At 41.1% G+C, this 27,745-nt stretch overlaps 1 protein-coding gene across 1 annotated transcript; it reads left to right on the top strand.

Moving 5' to 3' along the window:
• The first annotated feature begins 34 nt into the window (after positions 1-34).
• lmo1 (LIM domain only 1) lies at positions 35-27,450 on the top strand. The gene is made up of 4 exons (XM_084352264.1): positions 35-942; positions 15,883-16,096; positions 25,431-25,556; positions 26,939-27,450. The coding sequence occupies exons 1-4, from the start codon at positions 921-923 to the stop codon at positions 27,042-27,044; spliced, it is 468 nt and encodes a 155-aa protein (XP_084208390.1). The 5' UTR covers positions 35-920; the 3' UTR covers positions 27,045-27,450.
• Positions 27,451-27,745: the final 295 nt, after the last annotated feature.

Below are 27,745 nucleotides of genomic sequence, written 5' to 3'. Positions count from 1 at the left end.
GCACATTCAGACTGGCAGGCAGACCAGTCACACACACACACACACACACACACGCACACACACACACTTTCCCTTAGCTGTGCTTTTGTGTTTTGTCAGAATTAATGAGAAAAGTTCCCTTGCCCTAGGGGTAATTAGTGTCCTTGGAGTTAAATAAGCTAATACTTAGACACCTCTGGCACAAGCAATTATGTTTGTGTATTGAATAATTGATTCAAAGAGGGGGGAAGGGCTGCTAATCAGATCTGAGCATAATGAATTGATTTAATTAACAGGGGAATCCGAGGGTCTCTGGAAACTGCGCGCATTTATTCAGTAGCAGCAGAGGCGAGCGCGGCACATAAACTGGGAGAGAGGCGGCGTGAGTTTGCTTTTAGCAGTTGTCACATTTGCAATTGGATTTGTTTGAATATAGTTGCTGTTTCGGAGCAAATGAGAGCGAGAAAGAGAGAATATTAAGAGCGAGGGAGAGCTCAGCCGTTCAGTCTGAGCGTCTGATCCGTCCGCGTGTGCACAGTTACAGACAGGCGACACTAGATTTATATCGCTTTTCATTGTTTTGCCCTTTTTTTTCCATTCGCATGGAATTTATCAAGAGCAACCAACGCTGTTTGATCGCGATTTATTTGCGTTACACTTCAGTCCGGATAGGGGGATCTCGCCGCGTATTGCACCGTATTCCGTGTGTGAATTTTTATTGATAGGAAGGAGATAGGGGAAGGAGAGAGAGAGGGGAGAAGAAAAAAAAAAACGTGCAGACGGCAATTCATCTTTCCAGGGTTTTGATTTATCGAGGCGTAGTCTTGTCAGCCGCGCGTTTCAAAGCCATTTCCAGGAGAAGCTGTGAGCGGAGCGAGCGGTGCAGCCTGCTGGAGCCGAGGACGGATCGCCCGGGGAAGGACTCCTCGTTCCTCAGGACGATGGTGTTGGACAAGGAAGAGGGTGAGTAACATCTCCCGGCTGTAGGATGCTATAACCTGGGGACTAACACGGCGAACTACTGACATTTTTTTCGCCCCCACGTTAAGTGTTTCCCCGTCGCCCAGGACCCCTGCGCACCCGCAGCCTCCGCACGATATCGGGCTCTTTCAGCCCCCATGTATCCGCGACAGGGTCCGTGTTTTTATTTTATTTTATTTTTTTTTTTTTTTTTGTGGAAAGCTGGACACTGTGGCTGCTTTCTGCACCGTGAAGTTGATGTGCACTCACATGCTGTAAATAACCTCGCGAACTGTAGTTTAGCGTGTTTATTTAAAGCAGCTTTTGTGTGACGCGTTTTTTTTTTTTGCTTTTTGTTTTTTTTTGAGTTTGAGGACACTCCACAGACAGACGCTGCAGTGCATGTGGCTCCTCTTTTCTTTCCCTCCTCTCTTAAGTGCTTTTTGCGTCTGTGAAGTTAGCGAGGCAGCCTTTGACATCACCACGGGATGGGAGATGACAGCAGAGTGCTTTTAACTTGATTGCAAATTATGGATAGCGCCGTGCACCGTTCACTCACTTTCCATCCAAATAGGCCTACTTGCATTACTTATCTATTTCAATGTATTTAGGTTAATGGGTGAGGCAATCTAATTAATTTTAATTTAAATCAAACTCGCCTCTAATGACGTCCCATTTTGGATTACACTGATGCAGAGATGTGCAGTGCATTTATCACTTTCAGGTCCAAATGGTGCTCAGTGTGTGTGTGTGTGTGCATTTTAATACAACGTGATAATAATATTTAAGGAGGGTGGTTTGGGTGGTTTCACATGAAGTTTTTCTCTCTTCTGACACTTCTGTCAAGAGTATTTTGAGGATTGTTTTGCTGACCACCTGCTGACATGCACAAAGACACCCTCCACTAACCTAACGCCAATTTTATGTATTATTTCTCAAAGCACAGCATAAAGCTTTTGCACATTTGAGTTTATCCTGGGTTCCTCCTCCTCCTCCTCCTCCTCCACCTCCTCCCTCTAAAAGTAATGGATGCATTTGTGACCCATTATTTATGTTTGAAAATGGATCTTTCATATCTCTTAGCGGAGCATCCTTTCACTTACGCGTCTTAAAGCCAATAAAAGGATTGCGGCAGAGACATAAATTGGTCTGTCTGGCTGAATCCATGTTGTGCTGCAAATGTACCTAAATTAACTCAACTGTAAATTGTCTCCTTTGGATGTCTGTCGAGCTAAAAGTTCCCCCATATGATTCATGATTCAGATTGCTTTTAACAGTTATTGGCTAAGCAATATGGTAAATGTACAAGGTGATGCAAATGGCATTAGTGGGAAAGGATGCACAGGAGCATGTAATGCAGTCAATACTACATTAACTACTGATGCCCAATTACAGAACCAGGGAGAGTGGCTTTTAGGAGCATTAGGACTTGCAGAAAAGCTGAGATCACCTGCTGCTCATTGCCTAAAAGCTTCACCCTTTATTTGCTGGTCCCGACCAGCAGCTCCAGCGTTTTGGCCAGGTTGTCAACAGAGCTGCTTGGATCTGGTCTCTCTCATTGTGGTGCCTCTTAGCGTTTATTGGCTCTCAAGTTATAGGCTTGTCAATTCAAACCTTCTTGTCTAATGTATCCACTTAGTGCCCGCACGAATAAGTGCGTGTTTATGCAGAGAGGGAGGTGTGGGGTCGGTGTTTTGGGTGGCCACACAGGTGTATGATTAATGTCTGTTCTTCTTGATTGATTCCCTACTATGCCTGTGTGTGTGTGTGTGTGTGTGTGTGTGTGTGTGTGTGTGTTTGGGCGTGCGTGCTGCTGAAGTGTTCATATTTCAGTCCTTATGTGGGCCTATAAAACTGATCATCAGTGTGTCTGCTCTCGTGTTCAAAGCCTGCTATCCCAGTTGGCAACGCAGTGATGCTGCTGTTTGTTTGGCAGACTGTTTTTGAACTCTGTAACAATTTGTGCAACAAAAGCAATAACCAGAAATGAATCGCTGTGCCCCCCCCCCCACCCCCGCCCGCCCTTATCTTAGCTCCATTGAGAAAATCTGCCTGCTACAAATCAGATCCCCAAGTCAAAACATAAAACACAGAATTCCTGCCGTCACTTGTAACTTTAATCGTAACTTACACGGATCAAACGTGAAATATTGCTTGTGTCAGTTTCATGTTGTATGTGGCCACCTGCCCACATCGTCTGCGTCCGCCACACGTCAGAAACTGGTCACCATGTTCTCACATGAAGCAGTCATTAACTTATACATTATCTGCTACAGCACTGAGTCTGGGAGCACGGAGGAGGACTGTTAAAGGAAAACAGGCACCGCTTTGTGAAATGACCTAATATGCAGGTCATAGTTAGTAATGAATGGCAACACATGTACCAATTCTTCAGTGTCAACATTTTATTCCACCCCGTGATATGAAGGCTCCAATTTGCGTCTAATTTGAGAGTTAAAAAAAGCAACTCAGCCATTTTCTCCTCCTTCTTCGTACCGACTGCAGGAGAAGAAAGTGAGTCCACACTGAAGGCATATTTTTGCTGAACATTAACGCAACTACAGTACACTCCAAACATCATATCTCAGCAGAAGACGAAAAAAAGAAATCCTCCAGCTACTGATAAATGTCTGGTTACCTTTGCTTGTTAATTTATGACCCTGTTATCATCCTGTCCAGTGAAATTTGTACATTCATAAAGCATGTGATTGAAAAGCAATGCTTCACATGAATACAGACTGGTGATCTGTCGGCTGCTGTAATAAAACTTGGGCTTCAGGCTCCGATTTTTATTTTGAAATAATAAGAATTGCTTCATTCTTTACCGGTGTTACCATGGTAATACTGTCTTGTAGCGATGTTATATTGATTTAGAAAGTGGACAGTAATATTTCTTTTCTGTTATTTGCTTTCTGAGGGTTGATTTCTAATTTCCAGTTGGAGATTACTTTTATATGTTCTTTAAGTCTTTTCACTTTTCCAAAGGAATGCAATTTGCTCCCCTGTATTTGCTATTTTCTCAGCTTATTGGTTTGCGCTTACTTCAAAATTAAACTTGCCCATTTCAAATATTGAAATTACGTCTGGTTTTTGTGCTCTGGGCCCTGAACAATATTACAAACACATGGCTTCGTTTGATAAGTCACCACCGTTTCTATTTTTTATTTTTTTCTAAAGAAAAGCCTTATTGCAGGCACCTGGACTCGCCTTTGCAGTACTTTTCCAATTTTGTCTTAAACATAAGATGGTCAAAGGAGACTCAGTAACCTGTGCATAAATTAATGCAGGAAAATCTCCTTTGTATTTGCATACACATAACAAAATAGCACTGAAACATTAGAGTATTGATCGTCCCTGACACAGATGTGATGATGGCTTCATCAACTGCATTGACACCTAACATGTTTTTGACCCTCATTGCTTTAATCATTCATATTAAACTAATGCTGTTTGCATTATTCAGTCTAGCAGTGAAATCCCATGTATGCTGTTTTCAGATGTGAGTGTTTAATTCCGCCTAATCTGTTCCTGATCTTACCAATGCAGAATTCCCACAGGAGATAATTTCATCTGTCACCACTAACCCTCCAGATCCCTATCAGTCCTGATTGTTTCACATCTACAAGTGCTCGAGATGTGTATCATTTTCTGTAATTTTAGTGGAATTCAAAGGGACTGAATTGAGACTTGAGAGACGCGTGTTAGCGAGCGCGCCCACCTGCCTTCGATGTAAATGGCTGCACTCATCAGTGTGCCACACAAACTCAATTATGCACTCTTGAGCTGTAAGAGCATCCCTTTTATTATTGCCAGAGGCCACATGCTAGCCATGTTATCAGGCAAATTCTCACAACAAGATCTGGCTACCACATGCATCACGGGGGAACGGACGGTCCCTGTTCTTGCAGTCCAAAGTCTGACCCTCTGTCTTTATTCACTCCAAATATTTTTTTCAGTGTCAAGAAGAATTTCCGGTATGGTGTTGAGTTGTGTGCAAGAATGGCGAAGGTTGCAGAGATGTAGGTGCCATTATAAAGTATGTACAAATAGGAAAGCCGCAAGGGCACATACACCAAGTCCAAATGTTAGAACGAAACCTTTTATAAATTCCACAAAAATGCTGACAAGTTGAGATGAATCGGTATTTTAAACCACCTCGGAGAACCTAATGTGTATACCTGCAAGCTCCGAGACAAAGGCAGAAATGCACAGAAGTAATGTTGACGTGGAAAACTATTCTCGCCTGCAGAACATAAACTACAATAACTTCATACCTAGTTGAAAAATGTCACCATATTTATCAACAACATGTAATTCACCTTTAGTTATCCACCATATAAGCATATATATTGTTATTCATCTGTCTGAACCTGTTGGATGCAGGTCTCACTGCCACTTGTCCCTGCAAAGCTGACTCTCTCAAGCTGCTGTTGACTACGCTCATGTCGATGTGGGGAAAAGAAATATTCATACGTCGACGCCTCTGCAAACACACACGTGCACACACTCTCAGTTTTTTTCCACATAAAGTTATTTATTCACCTGTTTACCTATTGTGCGCTCTGCGTTCTGACTTGTTTGGCATTCTGATGCACTCTGTAACGCTCATTCTTTGCTCTCTGGAAGATCATTTCTCCTTTCTTCTGTCATCATGGGCTTAGTAAAGAAGACAGGAGAGGTGGGGAAAGTGGCATGACACGCAGCAAAGTTCTTGAGAAGAGCAGATGTCAAGACTACAATGTCACCAAATATGGTTCTGTGGCAGCTGTGAAGTGTGAAGGTGCTCAGAAAATGCTACTGAAGAAAACCTCTAATATTCTACAGGCAGTGATAAAATAACATGTCACCTGTTACGTCGTGAGCACTTTGTGTAGTTGAGTCTCAGTGGAAATCAACACACTAACACTGCAAGGGTTTATGTCATACTTTACATATTTAAGTCACGCAATTTAATGTGACAATATTCAGCCATATGCGCTGTCACACAAAACCCTCCGGCTTCTATATTGCACGGTAAAAATGACATGAATGATGTGACATATTGACATATTTGAAATGATTATACACTCAGAAGAACACAACTGTTTATATGTTTATTTGATGAAAACAGAGGATTATTCATGTGCCATTTCAATATTCATAGTTGCACTGATGCCTCCTAATGCTTCATGTGTCTTACAGCAAAGAAGATCTTCTATTCTTCATCCAGTATTAAACAGGTCCCTTTAATGCATATAATTTTGCATGAAAAGGCAGTATACTCGTTGTGTGTATTACGGCTTAATACAATAGTGGATATTTAAAGCCAACACTGATAACGATATTTTTGGACTTCTGATCTGATACGACATATAAACAAATATTTGTTTTGTATATTTTAAAATCATTATTATCATTTTTAAAGTGTGACCAAGATACATACAAGACATGTTACAGTTGAAAAATAAACTTATCAGTGCACACACCAATATCAATATATCAGCATTAAGTTAATAAGCGATTCTCGGCCTGGATCTAGTGAGCATGTTGTTTTTGTTGTGGTGGAGAGTAGGAAGCTCCACCTCAACTGTGCAGGATTTTGGGGTATGTCCACAGGTAAAATTACAAGAAGAAAATTATAGTGCAGTTTCTTGTGGAATTTCCCATTGCAGGCAAACATGTGAAACATGTGTATGAGGGTAGCAGATGACAATTTTCACATACATCCATGTGCTTGTGAGACTTGTTATTCAAGTGCTGATTGGTTTAATTAGCGCTGGTCTATGTGAACACGGGGAAACGGACACCTACAGAAATATAATTCTGTATGGTTGTAATAATATAGTTTAAGAGGTCAGCTGTATGAACTGGCCTGCTGTATTCTCTCACAGTGTCTGCAGGAATTCTTCTTTTCATTTGTTTTAGCCCTTCCTGTGTGAGTATGAGGCTCTGAGGATGGCAGTGTGGATTGGTCAGTGAAAGACACTTTGTTCTTATGGGTGTAAGGAGCAGCACCACCTCTAGGGGCTGCTAGCGGGGCTTTGAGACTTTCAGTCTTGTTTTATTGTAAATGTCTTTCAAACACCATTCTACTCTATTACTATTGCAATATTTAGTTTTCTTTTTTGCCCTTAAAGGGGCACTATGTGGTTTTGGAGGAGGAATTAGACCTCATACTTTAAATATTTACAATATTAATGAGGTAATAATACAAACTCAGAAATATTTAGCTTTTCCATAACTGAATAAACAAGCTGTTCTCAGAGGAATATAAGGTCCCCAGAACACTGTTTGAAGCTAGAAAGTTGGCAGGGTCCGCCAAATATAAACAAAATAAAATGGTATGAATTTGTGTTGTCCCTTAAGGTCAGTTTGTTTAGTCAATGAAGAGCTTTCTCTTAAAAAACAACATAGTGCACCTTTAAGTGAGAGCTTACTGATTTTTGTTGCATTTCAGACAAAGATTTCTCATTTCTGATCCATTGTCCTTCTTCTTATCTGCATCTGAGTCAGAGGATGGAAATGATGTTCATTTTAAGTCACTGGACAACTGTTAATGTTTTAGGCCTGTATAAACTGCAGTTCCTACATTTTCATGGACATTCACATACAATATAGACAACTTAATATGACCTTTACTCGGCTATTTTCTGGCAAAAACAAACTGTCACATGCATTTATTCAGCTCAAACACGACAAAATTAAACGCCTCCTTCGAGCTGATTCTCAGTACAAGAATCCAGACAAATAGAGGAGGATTGAGCCTTCACAATTTGAGATATCACAGCTATCTTGTTGGTAAATAGAAATGCCTTGGGTGCCTTCTCTTAAATAAGAGCCGACTTGCTGAGAACTAATCTCTTATTGGATGACCTTCAGTAAATCAAATCTTAAATAGCTAATTAAAGTCTGTGATTAAGGGGGGGGTTCTTTTCCTCTTAAAGCTAGTAGATTAGGTTTTGGATATTGAAGTTTGATGATTTAATCAGCGCTCAACTATGATGTTTGCAACTGCGAATTCAGAAGCAAACGACAGCCGCCATCCACACACATTCACACTGAACTTCAACATTAACTGGAACTTGTTTCTACGACCATAGACGCCCCCCTCTTTTCCAATCACACCTCTTTCATTTCATTTTATTTCATTTCATTTGACCAGTCGTCTGTTGAATTGCCATTTGATTTTAGCCAGTAACCAGAATTACTCCCTGTAGAAAAAAGGAGCCAGTCTTTATATTATGAGGTAATATAAAAGTGTTAAAAGGAATTCATTAAAAGCAAGCAATCTTCTTAATGAAACATCAAACGCCATCTACAATATTCCTCTCTTGTGAGATTTAGGATAGGCTGCACTAATGTGAGGCAGGTTGAGTTTACCATGACATCACACCCAATCTTCGCGAAGCCCTCTTCCCTAACTGCACCCAACCAACCTCCCTCATTATTTACCCCATCAGGTGTGGGAGTTGAATGACATTAGAGGCCCGTGCTGCCAAATAAGTGCCCCCTGTGGGGAATTTGCATTATTCAAGATTAAAGAGCCTCACACAGTGCGCCACAGTATGGTGTTCCTTCTTCCCTTCCATTTTCGACACACTGAGGACCCTGAATGGCACACCTGTCTCCTGGCATATCCTTTGAAATAATAAGTGTGCAGTAATTGCTGGGGAGTGGGGAGGATTTTGTACATCACTTCCTGACCTCATGAGTGACACAAACTTTAGAGGGCTACATTTATTCCTCTCTAAATGCATTTTTAATGTAGACTAAAAGTGTTTGTGCATTATTCTGTTCCGGATGGCGGAAGGTGGCTGTGACAGGTCTAATGGCTTGGTTTTTTATTTTTATTTTTTTTCTGCCAGCAATCAGGAAGTGGCAGATGAGATTGCCTCGTCCATCAAAGTTTAAAAGTATGTAGTTTTGAGAGTAGATGGATTTTTTCCCCCCCAAGGATTGACGATGAAGATGCATGCAACATCTTGTTTATTGACATCTTGCACTTAAATGAAAATTGGTAAAAAATGGCAGGTTTGAAGAACTAAGCAGTAGACAAAGCCCAACATTTGGTTGGCTAGATGCAACATCAAATCTACCCCTTGCTTTGTCAACACTCTGACAGTCCTCCCTCTTTAAGAGCTCTCATGGGTTTATTTGGGGCACGATAAAACCATGAATGTTTGTGTCTTTTCTCCTCCTCCCCATTCATCTTATTCCCTCACTCTCATTTTCTTGCACCATCTCTCGCTCTCTTTCTGCTGTTGACAGCTTACCTTGCCGAGCTCTAATCTCACCCTACTACCGAGCAACCAAGTGTTGGAACAAGTCGCCTTCTGTAATAATTTGGAAACTCTGCCAGTTTCATGTCTTTAAAAAAAAAAGCAGCAATGAATTTAATTAGAAAGCTGTTGCATATCTCTGTGATACATTTCTTTTAATTAACCCCATGTGAATAAATTAAAAATAATAGGGGGCTGAAAAGTGTGGAAAAACACCCTAATGAAGTTTTCCGTTAATTGGGATGGAGACTGCTGCCAAACCACAGTGAGTAGTGAGCACCAGGAGCTAACAATGCCTTCTGTAAGCCTCAGAAAAGGGCCCAGGGCCTTCGTGCTGACTTCAAGTGTAAGAAATGCACCTCTGACGTGATGGAAATGACCGTGGGCTGGGAGAAAAGGCAGTCCTGTTCCAGGCTGCTCTGCTGAGACTCCCCATGCCGCGCTTGAAGCTGGGCCAGTGTTATTGCAGCCCTAATGCGGCTGACTCATTTGGAGCGGATCAGGAGTAATTATGGTAGGGAAAGTGGCTGCCGACCGTGGGGGTCAGGACACTTGTAACATGTGAAAAGAGCAATTATTCCAGGAGACAAAACCCTCCCTTATCCTGGGCAGTGCCAGGGTCAATGCAAGGGACGGCTGGGCTCCGTTTCACCGGGGCTTATTAGCCACAGCAAGCTGCAAAGTTTGAGAGAGTGCATCTTGTTAATGAACAGTCCCCTCCTCATCTGCACCAGCCCTGTCTGCTCGCTCTCCCACTTACTGTGGGTGTTAATTATGTCATAATCATAGCATGCATACAGTCCCAGAAATCACCTCACAGACCCCAGCATTCATACACAACCATCTGGAAATGTAGCACTCTGTATAGCAACATAGAAGACTCTTACAGCGAACTGTAAGAAAAAAACACAGTCAGTATGAAATGTAATATTGACTTGGGCCTTGTAAGAAAACTAGCTTATTTGAGAGAGAGAGAGAGAGAGAGAGTGAGAGAGAGTGAGAGTGAGTGAGTTTCTCTCTGTGAGCGTGTGTGTGTTCATGCATATCTTTTCTTTCACTCCTTGCATATGCTCCAGCTAAGGATAGGAACAGTGATCACACAGTGATTCAGTGGTCTTTATTTTGCTTATCATTCAGAATACACTCATCAGTCCGCTTTCATTTGGCATGTGTATTCCAGCTGATATTATTACCAGATGTCTTGTATTTTGTCTTGGCAATAGAGAATCGGCGTCTATGGGCTCAATTACAGCGATGACGGAAGCTGAATGAAAGGGGCTGATTCATGCACACAATGGCAAGACATCTGCATGAGATCCCTATTAACCTTAGTGGCAGACACCTTGGCCTGAGGACAAATTTTATTTGGGATTGCTATGGCCACGGCATTTACAGTGGTGGCTGAAATATAAAAGAGTGGTGTTTAAATCAGCCTCTGTAGGTTCTACACTGAAGACTTTTAGAGAGTTTTGGTACAGTACCAACACTGTGTTTTTGATTTTCCTCTGGTCGATATTATCTTGTCTCTTACCATCTAAAGGAAGGACATATAATATAATATAATATAATATAATATAATATAATATAATATGATATAATATAATATATACATTATAATATAATATAATATAATAAAATATTATATAATAGTAGCAGTAGCATCATCATAGGCTATCGAGTGCTTTAAATTAAGTGATGATGATGATGACAAATGCACTTGTTTCCAGCTAAATACAATCATTTGCTAGTGTAGTACCTAATTTCCCTAGGCATCGCAGTGTGTGAATTCACCACACCGATGATGGCTAACAGTCTCTCATTTGCTGCAGCTGGGAGTTGGAATTATAGGGGCCCCTGAGAGGAGGCCCACCCAGGGCCAGCTTCCACCTCCTTGAAAGCCCACCTCCCTTTCCCCCATGTGTCAGAAAGGCCGAGTGATTCTCATCAAGATCCTTTACCTCCCCGTGAACCGGCAAAGTCTGCATCACACCATGGCGTCAGTGCTTTTAATTGATCAAAAGACATTTAAAAAAAAAAAGAAACAGAATCAGATGTAACTGTTCCTGCTGCCATTAAGGCTGAGTGCCTGTGAGAGCAGCTGCTCCATTGGGACCATGTGTGTAGTGGTGTAGTGAAGCACAACGTGAATTTGTGAGTCACTTTTCTTACAATTTCATTAAATGCATTTGAGACCGGAAGTGAATTCATCAGTCAACTAATCGATTAGTCGATCAACGTTAAAATTATTTGGGAACGATTTTAATTATCAATTAATCAGTTCCATAATTCATGGAGCAAACATGCAGATTCCAGTTTCTCTAATGTTTGCATTTGCTCCTTATTCCAGTTTAACATCATTTGAAATGGAATATGTTTGGGTTTTGACTGTTGACAAGCAAGGTGGTTGATTAATCAATTAGCCGATTGACGGAAAATTAAGTTGTTGGTTTTTTTTGCTTTGGTTTTTTTAAGATTTGAAGCTTTTCTTTGTGATAAATGACAGTAAACAGAATATTTTGGGGTTTTGTTTGAATACTGTAACAACATTGTCGTCGTTGTGGCTAACTTCCTGTCCATTTTGCAGTTAGCAATCCCCTCCCTCCTCTCTACATCACCATGTAAGGTGAAGATCCACAGGAGGATCCTATCTGCATGTTCACAAGCAGACAGGACCGCCTCTTTCTAGAGTTCTCTGTCCTGATTGGATAAAGTGGACAGGGATGCCAAAAATGTCTTTTCTCTTTTACTGCATGAGTGGGAAGAGGAGAGACACGGGTTGCTGACTCTATAACACTGATTACTGTTGGAATAGAGAGCTATTTAACACTTACTTTAATAAAAATATATCACTTATAGCAACCTTAATCCAGAAGTACTTGTCAGATTAATCGATATTGAAAATAATTGCTGGTCGCAGCCCTACGTAAAACTATGTAATAGAAGAGAGAGCAGAAGAATTTAGCAAGTGAGATGAATTATTTTTACAATTATAATTTTTTCCTGATTTTACACCCAAAGCCACTGATGCTGCGGCAATAACCAATTTCTTTTGAGTCTGCATGTCATGACACAGCATGGCTGATGGCTCAGGGACTCGTAGGAAACCATTATACATTATGCAGCATAACATCCAAGCACCTGCTCACTTGTATAAAAAAGAATATTTCAGTGATAATAACAGGAAAAGGGGGTTGTAGCTTAAATCATCCGTTCACACACTCACACAGGAAATATGGGTCTGTGTGATAATTGTATTTCTCTAATATCAAACATTTCCTTGAGTGTTCCCAACAGCAGATTTTCCTTCAAAACCTTAAATATATCAAAAAAAAAAAAAAAGGTTAGCAGACTGATGTGATTTTTTTTGATAGCCGTAAAGACGGAAGTCTAAATGGGGTAACATAGAAATCGGATGCTATCTCTATAATGGAAAATACATGCTCTGACAGACTGCTTGGGCTGAGAAAAACTAACTGTACATATTCTTGAAAGATACAATCTTAAAGAAAGTAGATGGATGGAAGTAGGCAGAGATGACAGGCCTCTACACACAGTCCTAATGGCAAATTAAATTCCTTCTCAGGAGGGATATTTGGCAGGGCAAGTGCTGTCTCTCCACTTTGAGGGACAAAATGCATCCCTTGTTGGAGAATGAATCGTGATGTGGAGAGGCATGCTTTTGGTGACATCAAATGACACTGGAAGGTCAGTGGCACTTGTATCTGTTAAATGGATTGGATTAAGTGGAGGCTGCCTCCTAGTCGGCTGCGTCCTTTCATAATGCAGCTTTTTCTTTCTGGGAGGTGGCAAGCATGGGAGGTTCTGTTCTACTCCACAGTTTCACATTGCGCCGGGAGTGGTGACAGGTGCAAGAAAATGTCTCGTGGCATTAAGGGAATTGAAAAGACATTTACTTTACACGCTCATTTTTTTTTTCTCCCTGTCACTGCTCTTTGTTTAGTAGGTTTTAGGCTTGTGCTCGCTACACTACTATTAAAGATGTTTTCCAGAGGCTGCTTTGGTAGAAAACATCAAACCCATGTTTGTTCCCTGCAATGGCTTCAAGGAAGAGGCATCAGAGGCATGTGCATACTGGTTTCCAGGCATTCCTCCATTGAGACATCTCTCTTACATTAAGGACCATGCGTGAAGACATGAATGTCAGATGAACTGCAAACACAGACAGGAGAGTCTTGTCACTTAGATGATGCTGAGCAGGGTGTTTAAGTGTGCATCCAACAGCGGGGTGAGCAGCATACAGTAATTCCAGAATAGGTTAAGCTTTGGCCTTTTCAAACGTGATGTAAAACACACACGTGATGTGTTTAAGGAGTGTGTGGCGGGCGGTGGTCTCAACCAATTAGGAGTAGTTCTCTGGAGGTGGAGGAACGACCTTTTTATATAATTAGTTCTCTTATTTAAAGCAAAGATTTTGAGTAGAATAACTAATTAGGTGTCATAAAAGGCAAATTAAAGATTTTTGTGATCCCCGAGGGAATTGCAGCAACTCCTTTTTTCTTTAAACAAGTACGCACGCACACACACACGTACACACACACACAGGCATTTTCTCTCTCCTCATTAAGACTGTTTTTAGTTCTGTAGAAGTCTGTCAGGCGAGCACTGTTGGCATACCTGCAGAGAGCTCCCCTAACAAGCCATGAAATGCAGGTAGAAGAGTCCACCCTTAGCCAGTGTGGCTTGAATTTGAAGCTTTTTAGCTTCATTTACACTGAACATTGGTATTTATAGCAGGTTTTGTGATCCTAATGCGCCAGCTTCAAGGGGCCTGTTTTGGGGGAAGGGAGGGAGGTGAGGGAGCTGGAGGGCAGGCAGAACACTAATTGATGGCTCCCATCGCCTGCACTGAACCAATAAGCCTCTCCTTTCCACTTCTGATAAAGAAATAAGATGGCTCAACACCATCACAGCACTTACTGACATATAAACCAAAGCTGTAAATTCGACTAACAAGCTCTCCTATTTCTTTCACCTCTTTTTTAAAAGGGGAAATGCTAATTATATTACATTCATAGCATTATTGATGTGTGCATGGCCAAAAATTGCAGAGCAAATCTGGATCCAATAAGGTACTTTGCGAGTCTATTTAGGCGTGCAGATACAAAGTTTGTGTGTGTGCATGTGAGCGAGAGACAGAGAGAAAGAGAGAAAATATGCTTTTCTATTCCTTTGAAAAGTGGTAGAAGGTTTTTTGTGAAAGAGAATGAATTTGACAGGCTTAGCGGAGAATAACAGAGTGAAGAGTGAAGCAGTCCCTTGTTACCAACTGAGGTTGTGTTTATCACAGGGCCAACCACAGAAGTTACTGTAAAATGGCAGCTCCTACTACAGAATGACCCCCCCATTCATGCTTAACATTACACTGCAACAATTGTGCATATTCCCCCGCAAAGGAAATGAAAATAAAAACTTTATCTGGTCTGCACAAAATGTACCCGTGCACATCCTGTTAAAACGTTGACATTTATAAAACTCAGTATAACGTGTGTTTAAAATGGGCCTTTATAGATACCCACACATACAAAATGCTGGCCTAACCCCCTGTGATGCAGAGTGTCCGGTCTTTTTTTTTTAGAGAGAGAGAGAGAGAAATGTGTTTTGAAAGTGGAGTGGCAAGTGGCGTCCACTGTGTGTTCTTTTAGATGGATCAATAGCTCAGTGTGTGAGAGAGTGTCTTAAGAGCTGTTGTCTTGTGCTTTCAGCTGTGGCAGACCTGTTAGTGCTACAGAGGGGAGCTGTGCACCCCTGCCTCTGTACCACCAGTGGCCTGAGGGGGGCTTTTAGTCCAAACACAAATGTCAACCACACATAGACTATTAGTGTTTAGTGCAGTTATTAAATGGACTTTATTTGTCCTTTAGGAGGCTAAAAGGCGTGCTTAAAGGGGACCTGCGTGACAGCAGGGCAATTTGCGAGTTTGGTAACTTAGGCTCGCTCGTCGCAGACACATGAGTACAGATAAGTGTAAAAGGAGGAGAGGCTGTAATGCTCTGAGTAGGAAACACTGTGTGTGTGTCTGTGGTTGGTGTGTGTGCAAATGCGTGTGTGTGAGTCTGCATGTCCCTGTGTGTGTGTGTGTGTGTGTGTGTGTGTGTGTGTGTGTGTACGCAACACAGACAGTGAGTGTATGCTAAAAGGCACTTAGGCCATAACATATCTCACTGGGGTCTGGTAGAAACGTTTTTGTGGTCAGAGGCTTTTTAAAAGGTTAATGTTAATCTATACCAAACAAAGCCCACGAGGAGCTTTTACAGCTGTGGACAGTTGAGGGAAATGGGCTTTGATGAAATGGTAGGTAACTAACGTACTACACAGCTCGCTGTAAATACCACAGTAAGCAAAATAAACATCAGCAACACAAGAGACATGCCCCTTCCACTGGAACCTGCTGCAAGTGATCATGTAACTTTTGTATTACAGCATGCTCTTAGTGGAACAAGCAAGCCAGGGCTTTGTAGTCCAATGTGACCTGTGTGCCTATCTACATGGAAGAATGTTTTCTTTAATGCATATGAAGCAGGTAGGCAGTGTGCTGTGGCCGCGCGCGAGGCCAGGCTTAGACGCCTCGAGAAGCAGCCGGCTTATCAAAAAAGAGAACATGAAAAGTCACTCGTGTTCCCAGGCCGTAAATCACGCATGGCTGTTTGTCTCCTTATCACTACAGGTGTGCCGATGCTCTCCGTCCAGCCCAAAGGGAAACAGAAGGGGTGTGCTGGCTGCAATCGCAAGATTAAAGACCGCTACCTGCTCAAGGCCCTGGACAAATACTGGCATGAGGACTGTCTCAAATGTGCCTGCTGCGACTGCCGCCTGGGGGAGGTGGGCTCCACCCTCTATACGAAAGCCAACCTCATCCTCTGTCGCAGGGACTACCTGAGGCAAGCAAGACACACAATCACCTCTCTCCACTCACAACAAACACAAAAGCCATGCCATCCCAAGAGCTGTGGGACATGAAAGGATCACAAAGGTTTTGTTTTTTTAACCTCCTGGTACAGTTTGCTTTGGTTTCTCAGTGTGTGTTTCCTGTGGCTCCCATTCACAGAAACATGGATAAAATCAATCTAAATCATGCACGAGATTCCTCAGCGTTAGAACTTCTCTGCGGCAAAACCTAATATCTTGAGAGCTTGTTGTCATATTCTTTTACAGCTCTGTTGTTTTGTGAAGCTTCAACACACACATAGTGCACAGGCAGAAAAAAAGAACATTCAGGTATTTTAGGAGCAGTTCAACCACGTATTTTATAGCTCTAAATCTTGAATAACTACAAACAAAATGCATAGTCACAATTTGAATATAAAGTAAGCAGTGGGCTAAGCTTGGTTGCCATTTACAATAGGTTGTCTTTTAGGTTGTTGAATATGTTAAAATACAAACAATGTTATAGGAATTTGGGGGGAAAATATGCCAGGGCACCTTTGCAGCAGTACGGTACTTCATTGTGACGCAGTTTTGTTTTTTTTAACTTCATCAGAGAAATTCAACTTCTGCAATTTGGATAACATTTAGATTGAATTTGCAGCCGTAGTTGTTTTCTTAGCATACTTAACATTCTACATCCGGCTGTGTTGACATGCAAAACATTTAAAGTCGTAACCTGTTTCTAACTTTGACTGGGGATTGTTCTCTACAATCTTTTCAGATAACTATCAATTTTGTAGTATTAATTAATGGATATCTGATGTGACTGTCACAATGAGAGAAAACTTAAAAGAAGACTAAATTGCATCTCAGTTGTTGATGAATTTGGCAGCAACTGTATCAGCAGGATCAATTTAGATCATCTATGAAAATCGGCTTTGAAATTCACTACAAGTCAGATTTAATAACAATCGTGCTTTACATTAAATCGAATGATGCACAATATGAGTTTTTTCAGCCGGTACTGATAACTGATAATTACCTGCTTCTTGTGGCTGATTCCCATAAGATAACCAAAAAGTTAACATTTTTGTATTTCAAAAAGAAGTTTCTAACCTTGAGTTTATGGTAGTTAGGCTGTAGTGAGCACATTTTTGGGGATTTTTCACAGCTCTAATAAGATTCGTTGTGTTAAAACTAGTAGGCTTCTCTCGGAACCCCAGTGCAGGGCTCCAGACTGAATTTTTACACTGGTTGCACTGGTGTGTCTAATTTATCTACCTTCTGTTCTTCTCTGTTCTCATTGGCGGGTTGTAAACAACTTGTAAAGGTGCATATCTCTACCTACAGTATAGGAGTGTGTAGATGCCACGCTTGTTACGTCCATGAAAGCAATTTGGCTTTGTATCAATATCTAAACTTATCACCTATAATTACACTGATAACGATAAATAGCTGATAATAAAATATCACAATATCTTATATTATGTACTGTATCTCTATTAAAAAACCAAGGAAACGGCTACCACCACCTGATAAAGGTTTCAGTTTTCTTCTGACATCATGCATTAGGCTGCGTTAGCTTACATGTTTGTTTTCGCAGTGCTCATTTGTCATATTTTCATCGTTCTCTCTGTGTTTACATGAACACAGAGGACTTCTGTCATGGAGTAGACTGGCTCTCAGTTGCACCAGAGCTGTAGGCTGTGAGAAACCTCCAGGCAGGCTTGTTGCTTCATCAGTGTCTTTGGCTCTGTGTACCCCCCCTTCAGATGCCCCTGCCATCTGCTTGTTAAATTAAACATGACCATTTCCTGGGCGTTAAGTCACATTCCCAATGAGATCCTACCATTTATCTGAGAGGGAATCCCCCTGGGGCCAACTTAGGGATGCCAGTGCCCTAGGCCCCCCTCCTAAAACTCCCTGTCCTGTGTTGTCCTCCCCCTTTCCCTTTCTCCATTTTCCTTCTGCCTACTTGTCCCTTCACTCACTCACTGATACTTCTAGTTTATTGCTACTTGTTGTTTTGTCACTTGGTTTTGTATTAGCTCATTATTCTAGTTTGAAAAAAATACATTTTCAACAGCAGCCGTCATTTTTTATCACACAAATAAGGGAATGTTAATCAACTTGGTTTTTCTTGCCACCTCACTCATGGATCTCCATGACATCTCACTTATACGTCAGCTCTTCCTCTGACCTGGGAGACGCCCGCAGCCCACTTGAGTGGCGCTTAGGGACGTTACGTTGAGATAGGCCATTACCATCCATCAGTTTCCACCCTCAGTTAATGCTTTTAAGATGCAGTGAGAGGTCCACTAAGACCTGATGTTACCCCCAAAAGGGGCAGATGGTGCAGATGAGGTAATAATAAATGGGCAAATGACCAACAGAAGGCAAAAATGATGAAGCTCAGAGTTTCACTTGGTAAAATACATCTGCTGAAAGGACAGCAACCCCCACCCCCCCAGCCATAAGTGCCTAACTGGCACTGTGGAGAGAGAAGGAAAAGCTTTCTCGCACATTAGACCAGTAAGATGTAGAGGTCAGGGAAGGGATGAAAAGCTGAGAATGACATATGAAATCAAGAGTTAGGAATACTAAAATAAGAATAAAAAGGGAAGAGGAGGAGGGGAGAGCTTTCCGTGCTCCTCTGCTGCCCCGGATTGCCTAATGAAATCCATCCCACTCGCCTGCTCTTCAGCCTGCGACAAATGCTGAACACTTAATGGCTAGAGATGCTTGAGATGAATTCTATTATGGAACAAATTAAAAACCTTGCCTTGCGTATAGAGAGGAGGCAGTTTGAGAGTATCTGAAAGTAGGTGATGCAGTTTCCATCCGGCTTCCTTTTCATTCCTTCTTTTCTGTGTAGTAAGACGACGAAAGCTCCCCCTCACCTGCAGTAATGAAGTTAAATCTGTGCACTGAATTAGCCTCCCGCACTTCATTAAAGACAAGCGGGTGGATCAAACACACTTTGGTTATTTCCCAGGGTTTGGAACCCTGCCATGCTCACATTAATTATTATAGGAGCTCCATCTGTGATTGTCCTTCAGTGGCATTAGCAACTTATTGAATGCACTCACGCTTTCCTGAATCTTACACTTCAACACACACAGCACTAAAACCCACACATACCTTAAAACGGCGTCCTCCCGTGCCCTCTAAACCACTGCACTGACATAAAGTTCAGTTTCTAACGTCCCTGGCGTTCACTTCCTCCTATCAGGAGTGGGTTTTTTTTAGGTACATGGCCACACTCTTTCATTATTCATGAGAATAATAGATTAATTAGGCGTTTCCTTTATGTCTAGGGTGCAGGATCGTACGACTTCACCAGAGGGTTGACAATCTAGTCATGGTGTGATCATCAGGACTTGAAGCCTGAAATCATTTAATCTTCTATTTCATATATTAGAGAGGACATAATAGTCATCCACTTATCAAAATGGGGTATAATTAACTGTAAGAGGAAAAACGTTTTCAAGATAATGAACATTATAAGTTATCCACAAACCAGTGAAATAGCAGGGGGAAGATGATAGCTCCATCTGGATGTGACTGTTTTTCAAATCTGTCCTCTCTTTACTACTCCAGCAAGTAAAACAATCGCTCTCCTCCTGTAACAGTTACTCTTCCTCTCTGGGCAAGGCAGATCTGAACAGAACGGTTTAAACTTTCAAAAAGACACAAGTGTTGGGGAGGGTCAGAACACGCGATGCATGCATTAACAGCTTTCCCTTTTATGAAATCTGACAAACCCCCTGTGCGGGCTGGGAAGTCTCAAAGAGCTCAGAGAACAGGTAGAAAAACTTCAAGAGCCACAGCCCAATCTGAGGGAAGCAATACAGAGAGGCAGATGATGCACTGTAGGAGCTTTAAGGGTTTGAAGTTAGCAAAGCAGCAAGTTGAAAGAACTAAAGAAGGCCCTCTTTTCTCTAAAGACCCATTGTAATAACTCAATAACAGAGGAAGGAGAGCCGAGCTTCTTTACATTCCTGCCATCCAACGCTGCTCCCAACAACCCACAAAGTTAAAATTTTAGCTACTAAATAGGAGCTCTTTTAGAGGGTACAGAGTGTGGGAGTTGTCTTGCGTTGAAGGCTGTCAGAAGCAGGGATTAGACAGCGATATATGTTGTCATATAGTGCATGTAAGAGCTGGCATAAGAAAAATAATGATTTTTACTAATACTAAATTTGGCATGGCAATTTTATTATGAAGATTTTTTCATTTACAAAGGTATATTTAAAGTGCTTCAAATAAAGATAATATCAATAGTATTCATGCTTGTCACCATTGAGAGCAGCGCTGCCAAAAGTAGGGCGGTTTAACTTGGCCTGCCAGATGTCTTTTGTATGTATTTTCCAAAAAACATATATGTATCTCTTTATATATGTGTCTATATTTATGTTTATGCTGTTTTAAGTTTTGCTGTTCTGCTGTAAAAATCCCTTTTCAGACATAGGTTCCCTTAATTATTTACTATACATTATTTCACAATCTGAGTTAGTTAAGGGAACTTGGGAGTCAAATATTTTGCAATTTAATAATACGGCACAATAGGTGCTTGCTTTTGGCCTGTGGCCAATGGGAAAAAGTTTGGGCACCCCTGATTTAGAGGACAGACCTGAAGTCATTAGCCTACTGCTATTAAAACTCTTCAGAGCAGGAACTGTTTGTTAATTAACAAAAGGACACAAAATTAAAGGGCTGTTATTATGATGATCGAGTAATTGTTTTCAATATTCTTTAATTTTAGCTTCTCAAATAGAAGAATTTGCTGCTTTACTTTGTCATATATGATAGTAAACTGAATATGTTGGACTGTTGTGCGAAAGTATGACTGTGAAACCAACTGTTCAAAAAATAGATGATGAAATTCCTAAAAACACATACAGCAAATTCACTTCATACGGCATCAACCTGTTCAGAAATCCATGCCAGAATGTCTCACAGGTTGTGGGGAGCAAACTAAATCAGCACTTCCAACCCTCTAATCCATTTAAATAAACCAAAGAAACGTCTATTTTAAAAGAGGACTTCTTGTGCTTACAATGCTGATGATTGATCGACAAAAACTGATGGGCTGCATTGAGCAGCTCTGAACAATAATCACATTTTTTTTTTTTTTTTTACCATTCACACTCAATTTAAATCGAAATGTTGAAAACTGTGTTGATGTTGGATCCCCCCCCCCCCCACTTTCCTTTTGAGAATATTGATTTATTTAATCCAAATGACCAGGGAAATTGAAGTGCATGAGCCACTGCACTCCTACAATACAGGACATGTGTCAGAACAATACATGGGAATTCTGCAGAAAATAGTCTTTTCAAACAAAAGGTCTATTGTAAATGAAATGAATTAATATTTTTCAATGGTAATCCACAACCTATGTTCTTTGAAGGCACTGTTTCAGTGCTGTGAAGCGTATCAAGAAAAAAACTGGAGCACTTGTTTTAACATATTTTTCTCTTGTGTAGCTGTACAACATACATGAATTTACAGGACGTTTTCATTGGATACTTAATTACAGTCCTCATTAGCTACTTTGCTTTTTACCCTTGTTATGCCTTATCTATTTAAACTATGTCACACTTCTTCTTCTATGGTAGTACAGTATGTTGCATTCTCTCAACTGACATCAAATGCCATCACCTTAGCATTTGCCTATTGATCATATTTTGGTGTGAAACATTCATTGCTTACTATGCGCGGCTCCACTTCAGCTGTTACTCATGAGACTGCTGCAGAGGTGGTTCAACTCTGGTTGCTTTTAGCTTCAGAGGAGCAGGAGGAGAAGAGTGTAATGTGTTTGAACAGTTCTCTCATGCTGTAATCTCCTCTTAGCACGAGGAGCCCAATTAAGCCATATGTTGATGCCACGTTATAACCCAGACACATCAATTGTTGGCTGGAGAACGGTGCGAATGGGAGGCAGCCACATCCAATGCACTTTCTTACACTCCAACTCTTGTTATTGTGGTGAAGATGGAAGACATTTTTTTGTGTGTTTGCCAACATTTCTGTCAGTGATAGTAAATCACAGGATTTCTCTTCGTGATATGGTGAATGTAAGGGTGATAAAGAGGGACCAGTGTCAGTAAAGAACATGCCACGTGGGGTAGCTTCATTTTCACCTAAAAGATGTGAAGCGGAAAACTTGTGTTTCCTGCTAATTTCTAAAGAAAACAGCCTCAACACATATTTAGGGCCAGGTTTCCTAAGAAAATGGTGCACTGACTTGGCAACCACAATCTGTGTGTATTCAACGTCTGATTTACTAAGACAGCAGCTCATTACGCAGTCAGCTCCTGGACTGATCCTGATACTGAACCTCCACTCTGCCAGCAAAGAAGAGCTCAGCTCAGAGGTGGGATTTCTATGAGATCGCTAAGCTCAGAAAAGAAATCATAAAGTAGTGGTCTTGATTACAAACTATTTCTTTTGGCCGCAGTTGAACCTCCACCTGAAAAAAACTGTTGCTGTTATTCAAAACATTACGATTAAGTTTCTTATAATCTTCAGCACATTAGTAATTCATTAGTAGGCAATAAATACCTAATGGGGAACAAAAAGCAGATTTAGATGATGATATAATAAAACAAATCGATGACGCACAAAATATTACCAAGGTACACAACCGGAGGAAAGAGAAGAGAGCAGGTCCAGCAGGGAGGATGAGGTGGATCCTCATTTTCAGAAGCTGAGAATTGACCTGAAAATGCTTAAGCAAATATCATAAAGCCTGAAGTATATTTGTAGCAATTATTTATTATTGTTTATATTCTTATTTGTTGTATTTTAAGTTAAAGTATGGCATTCCCAGAGTAGCTGTAGTTGCACCTGTAAACAGCTCAGCAGAGGTGAGATGCTAAAAAATATTTGTTTCACAACAAAGTTGAAAAGAGGTTCAATCCACAGTTTTTTGATTATTTGTTTGTAGAGAATATGGATGTAGCTGGAAGGTGAAAAGTAGCCACAGGTGTCACACACCACTTTGACTGAACGTAGAACTTAGTGTCGGCAGCAAGCTGAGCTCCCCCGTGAAGCGTTTTCACAACCTGTATGTATCAAGTGAGCACCATGTCCACAGCCCAGCGGGGTGTAATGGAGATGGGTTAGAATAATCCCACGAGCTGTTAGAGGTGTGTGCATGTCAGACTCTGTAAGTGACCAAGGCTCTCTGGGCTCTTTCATAGTCGTGGCTCCCTGAGGGAGAGAAAAAGACATCACTGTGCGACCCTTCAGTCCAGTACAGAGCTCAGGTGTGGTGAAACTTGGACCAGGCCCTGCTGTTTGACTGTCATGATGACGCAGCAGGTGTGAGGCAATGGGTTATATCAAGTGTGAACAAAAAATAAAATCACAATCTATTTTATCTATGAAGTTTTTTTAAATACTGAATTGCTCTGAAAACTATAGCTAGACTGGTAGTCAATGGCGAGAGACAAATCATTTTTGGATCCCATTTGTGCCATAAATTGCACATAGGATGTTTGTCATTTTAAAAGATATTTTTTTTACTTGAGAAAGTCGCAGTTTGTCCTAAAAGTAATAAAATATAAGAGTGTGAAAATACATAATTAGAAAGACTACACACCCAAGTGATGCCTGTTTAAAGCTTACCAAAACCTTGTCAAGCCAGTCCCAAGTATTAGCTAGCTCACAGAACTGAGTAACTCTCCTTGCAGCTGTGATAGTCACCTTTTTCAATACTTTTTCTGTGCCGAGGCGGCTGCCATGTTGGTATTTGTGATGTTTATTGAGCAAGACGATCAGATTATCTGAGCAGTTTTACACAAAACTAAACAGATCTCTACCATTCGCCTGAAAAGAAGATTGTGGATGCCTTTAAAATTGATCATTAGATCACCCACCACTAGCCCAATGGGGACAAAAGTGAAAAGAATGAACCTTTATTTAATCATATTAGAAAACAAAGACATCAGGGTTGCCAGTATGTGCTGGATATGTGCCTATATACTGTAATGGAAACAAGGCCAATTTCTGGAGCACTGATGCGTGGTCAATTTTTGGATCAATACTGAATGTGTGAGAATTTTCTAGATGTTTGCAAAAGGGTTTTTAAAAAGGTCTCTGTGGAAAAAACTTATTTGTGTTAGAGAGTGCCCAGTGGGTGGCAGATGTCTACTGTATGAGAACATGGAGTATTTACTGAAACAGTAAGCGGTTGTAACAATGCCTCTGTTTAACACCTTGTGAATCCCTCTCATGGAACATAACAACCTTTCTCCCTCTGTTTCTGTCTCTGCTGCTCCTGTGGGGCAATGTGGCCCCTTATTAGAAACAGGCCTGCTGGATAGACATTTTCTTTAACAAGGTGAAAGCAACTGAATGGGACTAGCATAAACGAGGCAGAATATCAACAATGTGACTCCTCTGTCTAAGCCCTACAAGTTTGGAGGGAAAAGTGTTTAACATACTGTTGGATTGGCAATCTGCCGTTGCCTTATCCCCTCTTGCAAAGCTGTGAAACGGCCCTTCTCCTCCTGCAGAATATATAAATCTATCTGCACTCCAGAATCTCCAAATTAAACATAGGGGCAGGCGCTCGGAAAATGAAAATGTAAATCTGACTGGGAAAAAGCATTTGTGGTTCCTTTGCTTTGAGCAGAAAAAAAGATCTACACCAGTGCCTCCTTGCTCTGTTTGTGACCTTTATCATTTGGCTCCTATCTAATAAGCCTAAACAAGCAGCGGCAAGGTTTGAGCAGCGAGTGTGTTCGCTGTGAAACATTTAGTTAACTGTTCAAGGTTACATCTCTCATCATTGTCTCAGGCTCCTCGCTGAATGAAAGCAGAAGACGGAGAGAAAGAGAGAGAAGGGATTGAGCCTGAATCCTCGTAACAGAAATCTTTTGAACTCACGACTACATTATAGAACGTATCCTCTCATGTAAAAATCCAGCTGGCTTTGGTTGGAGATAGACTCATTAGGTATTTTAGTTATGAAAGAAGAAAACTTTCAACAATTCAAAAATGCTTTGCTTCAGATCTGTTTTCACTGCTTTTGTAATGTGCGAGGGGGAAGTTCTTTTGAAGAAGAAGATTAAAACCATGTGATCATTTTAATTAGATCATTAGCCAAGAATTAAGATCTATGTTTGTGACTCTCATTAACAAAAAATACCGAGTGGGTGCCAAGAAAGATTTGTGCATTGCATTCAATGCATTTCCATTTTACCCTCTTTCCCTTCCATTGCAGCATTTTTTTTCCTGCAATTGTTCTTGCTGTCGGTACATTTTTGTTTGCTCTTTTATTGCATCAAGGTAAAGGGAAGGTGGGTTAATCTCTGTCTGTGCTCCTCTGTCTTTCAGGCTCTTCGGTACAACGGGGAACTGTGCAGCCTGCAGTAAACTGATCCCAGCCTTTGAAATGGTGATGAGAGCCAGAGATAATGTTTACCATTTGGACTGTTTTGCCTGTCAGCTTTGTAACCAGAGGTAAGAATGGGGGGATCATAACTGCAACAACAACATCGCCTTTTAAAAAAACATGAACATGTTGAAATGGCCAATAGCTTAAATATGAGAAGCTGTTGAGGTGCAGGCAGCAGAGTTTTTTCTGTCTTATTATGTTATTACAGACCGCTGAACAAGTGTGGAGAAAAAAAGTGGATTGTCTTCACATGTTATAAAAATAAAGGTTGTCGTATTGCATTCGTAATACTTTGCTAATTAATTCTGTTGTGACACACTGCCAGCACTTTGTCCTCGTTTGTGGCAAGCTCTGTAAATATTTTAAGCCACAGCGATGTAAAATTAGAAGGTACAGGAGCTACAAAGGTAGGCATGTTGCTGCATAAGGGAGAACGGACCTACACAGGTGTGAAATGGTGTTTTCTTAATGATAGGAACTATGATGAAATTGGAGTGAGCACAAACCCTATGGTATGATCCACACAGAATATGACATACCCAAATATTGCTTTTTCCCATTAATATACTGTCAGTAATGGCACCACTCTGGGAGCAGAACGTCCTTTGCATGCTTGTCAGGGGTGCTGTGACCCTGTTCCTCCACACAGCACAAGCCCATTAACCTTCTGCAGGCCAGATTCAGTTACCATAGTGAACACCTGCTGTAAGGGAATTATGACTGCAGTCTCTCTTCTCAGCTGGCAGACATGAAGCCAGGTCTCATCTGGCACACTATTGCCATGGCTGTTTAACCAGCCTGGCTCATTACTAAAGCCAAGCTACGCTCGGTTATATTCTTATCTTCACTCCCCTTCAGTCACATTATGGAGCTGTCTCCACTGTGTCACACAAACAAACAGCAGCATTGAGAAGAACATCAGTGGGGCAGTCTGCTACGTGCTATGTTCCCTCTTCAATTGACTTTAGAGGGAAAAAAACATTCTCGAGCACTGGAACCAAACTGGTGTGTTAAAAGCTAACCCCGTAGCAGAGTTTCCTTGGAAACTCTGCCACAGTGCCAGGGCCCTTTTTTGCCAGGCCGAGGAGAGTTGACCTGCCTTTCACTGGGTGCCAGCGTTCATGTCTGCCTGCTTTGAAATGATAGGGTTTTAATCTACTTTTATTTGAAGCCACACATTCATGATGGCCATCAAAACAGGCTTTGAAACTGACGAGGCGCAGTGTCAGGTAAAACATCTCCGACCAAAATGTGGGCAATCAAACAGAATCATCATTACCTGCTGATCTTAAATGCAACATTTTCACTGCCAGAGGAGAGCAGAGTCAGCTTGTCAACACACACAGACACACACAGACGCACACAGACCACTTTGTCAGGATGCCAATACTACTCGTCTTTGTGTTTTTAACAATTTTTGTCTTTCTTTGTTTTTCTCTGCCAACAGGTTTTGCGTGGGGGACAAGTTTTTCCTAAAAAACAACATGATTTTGTGTCAAATGGACTATGAGGAGGGCCAGCTGAACGGGAGCTTTGAGACACAGGTTCAATAGTCGGAACGTCGTGGCAGCAACAGTCGGCTCCACACTTTACACACAAGATGGATGTTCTGCTGCACTTGGATAAAGACAAGCGTCTGTCTGCTTGCCTGCAATACTTTTTAAGACCCCTTTATCAGTCCCTAAGGACTCTATTGTAAATGTTCAACTTTTTGCCCCTCCCACACCCCAACACTGAGCAGTTACAAATTTTGATGTACAGTTGTGCCTGCTTAGCTGAGCACTGTATTGCTTGTATGTTTTGTGAAATTTGTTTCCGGTTTGTTTTTTTTTCCTTTTAGAAATGGTTCATTGGAGGGTATGTACAGTCTGTTTTCTCTGTATATATAAACTGGAACATTTATTTTATGAAATGTAATGCAATTTTATTACTAGTGTGAATTAAAGATTCTTAAATGTTCATAGTGAGTTTTTTTCTCTTGTACCAAAACCAAAGTTGTTGACGGGGATTGGCCCATGTGTTGATATGTAATCATGACTCCAGAAACTGCAATGCTATAAAAAGCCTTGCAAGAGGAAAAATATATTTGAAGTCTTTCTTCAAAACATGATGCAACAAAACAAGTTTTATTACGTTCTACAGAGTTCTGATGGAATTAGAAATGCTGTTTAAAATGATCTAAATAAGATTTTATTTGGAATAAAAGAATGCCTCTCCAAACTGTGTTGTTGTCAACGTGCAGGTGTCATGAAAG

The sequence above is a fragment of the Pagrus pagrus genome, assembly GCF_965226575.1.
Source record: "Pagrus pagrus genome assembly, chromosome: 1".
In the NCBI taxonomy this organism is placed as follows: domain Eukaryota; kingdom Metazoa; phylum Chordata; class Actinopteri; order Spariformes; family Sparidae; genus Pagrus; species Pagrus pagrus.
The sequence above is the reverse complement of the archived record's forward strand: the minus strand, read 5'-3'. Positions and strand labels throughout refer to the sequence as shown.